Source organism: Scophthalmus maximus, chromosome 13 (genome assembly GCF_022379125.1).
Source record: "Scophthalmus maximus strain ysfricsl-2021 chromosome 13, ASM2237912v1, whole genome shotgun sequence".
NCBI lineage: Eukaryota > Metazoa > Chordata > Actinopteri > Pleuronectiformes > Scophthalmidae > Scophthalmus > Scophthalmus maximus.
This window is the reverse complement of record NC_061527.1, coordinates 802,501-807,500: the sequence shown is the minus strand read 5'-3', so window position 1 is coordinate 807,500 and position 5,000 is coordinate 802,501. Positions and strand designations below refer to the sequence as shown.

Below are 5,000 nucleotides of genomic sequence, written 5' to 3'. Positions count from 1 at the left end.
CTTTCATAGATTTTATATTCATTTCAGATTTTCCTGCGACATCATTTTTGTCCCTTTTTCAGGGAATGATGTTCAGATATTGACTATTCTTTTAGTAAATCTGGTTCATGCAGTGGGCTGAATGTGGGTGTGTACAACTTGGTGTGGATCCAAATGAAAATGTGAATCTTATTAACAAATCTTATTTGCAGAAAAGCGTTTAAACGATTTCCTTCAGTTCAAGGTTTGTGTCTTGTTCTAATTAATCCTGATATTTTATATCTATTTTATTTTACGCGTGTGTGTGTCTGTGTCTGTGTGTGTACGTGTGTACGTGTGTGTGTGTGTGTCTGTGTGTGTGTGTGTACGTGTGTACGTGTGTGTGTGTGTGTCTGTGTGTGTGTCTGTGTGTGTGTGTGTGTGTGTACGTGTGTGTGTGTCTGTGTCTGTGTATGTGTGTGTGTGCCTGTGTGTGTGTGTGTGTCTGTGTGTGTGTGTGTGTGTGTCTGTGTGTGTGTGTGTGTCTGTGTGTGTGTGTGTGTGTGTGTGTGTGTGTTTGTGTGGTCCTCCCTGTTAACATTCCTACATACCTTGTGTGTCATTACGCTGGCTCACATTTGTCTTTTGAGTGTGTTTGAGGAGTTTCTGTAGCAAAGTGAAATCACAAAGATGATTCAGAGTAAAATAAGAAAATATGAAATGACATAAGAAGATCAATTCCTCAGGTAGAATCTTTATGAAAGAAGAGTCCGACAGGTAAATGACTATGAGCTCAGAGTTTAGTCTCACCAAAGTAGCAGGAGTGTGGAACGAGGACGTGTCAGCACACGTCATGTGTTCACACACACACACACACACACACACACGTCTCAGTAAGACGCTGCTGCTGGGATCCGTGTAAAGTTTCCACAGAGTCATTTGCTGCTGAAACTAGTTAAAAAAGTCCAATATGACCAAAAAGAAAAACATGTGATTCTGAACATGTGTGGATAATAAAATCATCATGGAGGCTGAAGACGAGTCAGAGAGGAAACACTGTGTGTGTGTGTGTGTGTGTGTGTGTGTGTGTGTGGAGAACACACACACACACACACACACACAGGTCCTCCATCAACGCCCAGTTATAATGACTGGACGTTACTCGCTCGTCTGGTATTGATCAACCTGATCGATGAGCCGGTGAAGTTGAAGCATGAAGGAAACAGCTGATCAACAAAAAGAATCGTTCCAGACTTTTCAGTCCAGCTACGGCAAAACACCCACACGACTCCGCTTTGGTTTCTAAATCCACCTTCGTCCACACGACTCACCTGGAAACACACCTGACCACTCGGGTGTGAACAGGAAGTAGATGGTCTCAGGGAACCCTCTGACGGAGGAGCAGCGCTGGCGACGGCGACGACTGGAAAACTCTGACGACAGGCGTAACCGTAGCAACAGCGATGCTGCAGACATGAACCTGGAAGCACCTCGTGGTTCACGTTGTCAAAGTGTCAGTTTGACCCCAAAACGAACCAACTCGCCAACACGACTCAGTATCAACTGTCAAACTCTGATTTCCTGAGTTTAAATTCTGTGCTTTTCCTCGTGTGGACTTGGAAGTGGCGTTAAATTAGCGCCTGTTTAGAAAAGTCGTCCGCTGAAGGAGAAAGAGAAAATGTGCTCAGGGCGTCGCGGGTCGCTCCATACGGGCGTAAACAGTGTGATGATGAATCTCATCCGGGTGTAAATAGACACTGAAAAACAATATCACATCCATTTCACAATTTGACCGTTTCCTGGTCCAACAAAGGAGGAAGCAAGAAAGTGACTTGACTCCTTGTTCGTGCTTATGCCAAAAATAATTTGTATAACAAATGTAGACTCTGATTTATACATTTGCTTCTATAAAACACAGCAGTTGCCGGGCAGGTTTAACAAGGATCTTGTATCTTCTATCATTTCTATAAGCTGACGTAACTGAACAGGTGTGTCATCGCTCGCAGCCCGTCACACCCGCATGACTCGTGAAGCAGGAATGTAGAACGCGTGGTTCTCACTTCTCAATTCCTCGTGTTCACACCAAAACGTAACCGGCACACGGACGTGAACTTTCCATCGGACGTCCGAACCCAAACCGGCCAGAGACCAGAATGAAATGTGGCCAAAAGAATGTGGACGTTTACTTGGTGGTTTTGGCCTTGAAACATGATGTCGAGATGGATACACAACACTGTCAGGAAACAGTTCCAACAAGAAACGAACATGCAACGTCCCGAGAGGATGAAACCTGCTGACGTGGAGGCTCCTCTGACCTCTGACCTCTCCTCTGACCTCTCCTCCGACCTCTCCTCTGACCTCTCCTCCGACCTCTCCTCCGACCTCTCCTCTGACCTCTCCTCTGACCTCTGAACTCTCCTCCGACCTCTCCTCTGACCTCTCCTCTGACCTCTCCTCCGACCTCTGACCTCTCCTCTGACCTCTCCTCTGACCTCCGACCTCTCATACGACCGCTCCTCTGACCTCTCCTCCGACCTCTGACCTCTCCTCTGACCTCTCCTCTGACATCTGACCTCTCCTCTGACCTCTCCTCTGACCTCTCCTCCGACCTCTGACCTCTCCTCTGACCTCTCCTCTGACATCTGACCTCTCCTCCGACCTCTCCTCCGACCTCTGACCTCTCCTCTGACCTCTCCTCTGACATCTGACCTCTCCTCTGACCTCTCCTCTGACATCTGACCTCTCCTCTGACCTCTCCTCTGACCTCTGACCTTTCCTCTGACCTCTCCTCTCGCACCGACACCAGGATGATGCTGATACACCTGCAGAACCATCCACATCCCCTCAGCACTTTGTCGTCAGCGCTAATTAGCAAATGTTAGCATGCTAATGTCCAAAGAGTTCAATGTGAACATGGCAAAAAATCTGCATGTTAGCGTCACGTCTTTGTGAGTATGTTAGCGTGCTGGTGTTAGCATCTATCTCAAGTACCGTCTCACAGAGCAGCTGAGCAGTGACGTCACGTTCATGTTAATGTTCCAATGAAACCACTTGGGCACAAAGACAACTTAACAGAGTTTGTAGATTTACAAACGTAAATCTAACTGAAGCCAAAACCTTAATGCACCTGATCTGGAGCCGGGCTAGTCGTTTCCCCCTGCGTCCAGTGTTTGTGCTAAGCTACGCTAAACGCGCCCTGACTCCAGCTGCAATGAACTCAAAGACACACGTTCCCAAACTCCTTCAGTAAGAATCCGTTGGTCCTAAATGTCCTGAGCCGCTTCATTATCTATAGAACCTGAAGTGGTCCATGTACAATAAGGCTCAACCACAATGTCCATCTGTGTCCTTTCAGCCGCCGCTGCCACTTCCTGTCAGGCAGGTCTGGTGACAGAAACACTTTGTATTACGGACACTTGGTCTGAGCGAGCAGCAGGTGGGTTTCCAGCAGTCGGAGCAGCGGTTTCCTCTCTTTGTGCCGACGTCAGAGACTCGGCTCCTCAGCTGAATGTCTGAGGGATGGTGTCATGGCAGCTGGAGGCCGAGGGGCGGCACGAGTGCTACCGTCACCCGACGCTGAGCCAACGGCGCGTTAGTGTCGCAGGAAAGACAAAGAGACAAAGAGACAAAGAGACGCTTCCTTCTTTGAATGTCGGCAGGACGGAGCTTTAGTCTCTCCTCTGCTCAACCAACCAAAATCTTGGGGCGACAGATTCTTTAACCAATGGATTCGTCACGGGGAGAAAGACAATCTGCGTGTTTCTCTCGATGAGCGTGACGTGACCGCTGCTCGCCGTGTCAAAGGTTTTCATGTGCTACATAAAATAATTGTTAAAAATAAAATGTGTTGAAATATGAAGCATGCTAACACGACTTGACTACTTTATCAAACAGCTAATCTTTTTTGTTGTTGTTGCTAACGACGATTACACGGTGGTTCTGAGCTCTCACGTAGCTAGCTCCGCCAACTTAGCACGTAAATGATAACAACGCGTTGCTGACTGAAGATAAACCTTGGGCCTGATCACTAACGCTGTCTTGGCTACTTGAGAGCTTGTGAAGTTAATAACGTGTTGCTAGCGTTAAACCTTGGTCCATGACTAGCTCTGACTTAGCTACTGTAGCTAAACCCTGGTCCTGTCCACCAGCTTTGACTTAGCCACCGTAGCTTGTGAAGTTAATAACGTGTTGCTAGCGTGAGATGAAACCTGATCGGCAGCTTTGACCTTCGCTAACCTAACATCTAACAAAGATGTGCCGCCGTCCTCCTCCTCCCTTCGACTCCTGGTCAACAGAAAGGGTCCAGCGTGCAGCGTCAGGGATGACACACGTGGCCAGAGAGGACGGATCGCCGCTCTGCCAGATGTGGATGATGTGCGACTCATAAATGTCACGATCACCGTCGTCGTCCCTCTACATGACAGGTTTATGCCCGTGGTTTGGAACCACTCGTTCTCCGCCTCAGAGACCAACTACGCGTTGTGTTGAGGATCCGTGGAGCTCCACAGACACGTACTGGAAGAATGATGCAGTTGGAGCTGCAGATTCAAATGTCCTCCCAATTCAGTATCTGCAGAAAACTGGCAAACAAAACTCAGTGACACTGCGAAAGCCCCGAGATACTCCGACGACCAGGGGCCAGAGAAGGTTTTACTCGTTTCTCGTGGCTCTTGTAACTAAATGAATCGAGTCGTGTGACTGAGGCGTCGACAGCATCACTGGTTCCGTTCGTCCATGTTGCGTGTTGCAGCCTCGCTCTTACATTCGGGTTCTTTTCCCTTTCTACGCTCAACACAGTCGCTCACAATCGAACACCAGCTGCTTTCCATGTGCGTCCCACTGCCGGGCCACATGGGGCGACTCGACATGATGTCACTCTGGGCCACGCAGAGAGGCGGACGCCATCGGATACAGTTAGACACAGAGAAGGGAGAATTGTTCGACTTAAATCACACGAGGCCGAAGAATTCTGACAAGAGACGTAAAAGGGAACAAATGACATCAGGCAGAAAAACTTCTGCACAGCTTCTCCGCCAGAAACT

General features: G+C 48.3%; 1 protein-coding gene across 4 annotated transcripts in view; it reads right to left on the bottom strand.

Annotated features, from left to right (window-relative positions):
- Positions 1-5,000, bottom strand: part of niban1a (niban apoptosis regulator 1a) — a 24,878-nt gene that overhangs the window by 16,045 nt on the left and 3,833 nt on the right. Inside the window, exon 1 of one of the 4 annotated variants that reach the window (XM_035646684.2) lies at positions 1,290-1,617. The exons of 2 other annotated variants lie outside the window; for them this stretch is intronic. In XM_035646684.2, the coding sequence (XP_035502577.1) occupies positions 1,290-1,434 (145 nt within the window). In that variant the 5' untranslated portion in view covers positions 1,435-1,617. Of the gene's footprint in view, positions 1-1,289; positions 1,618-5,000 lie in introns of those variants that run through there. One more of the 4 variants, XM_035646682.2, reaches the window with a different exon arrangement.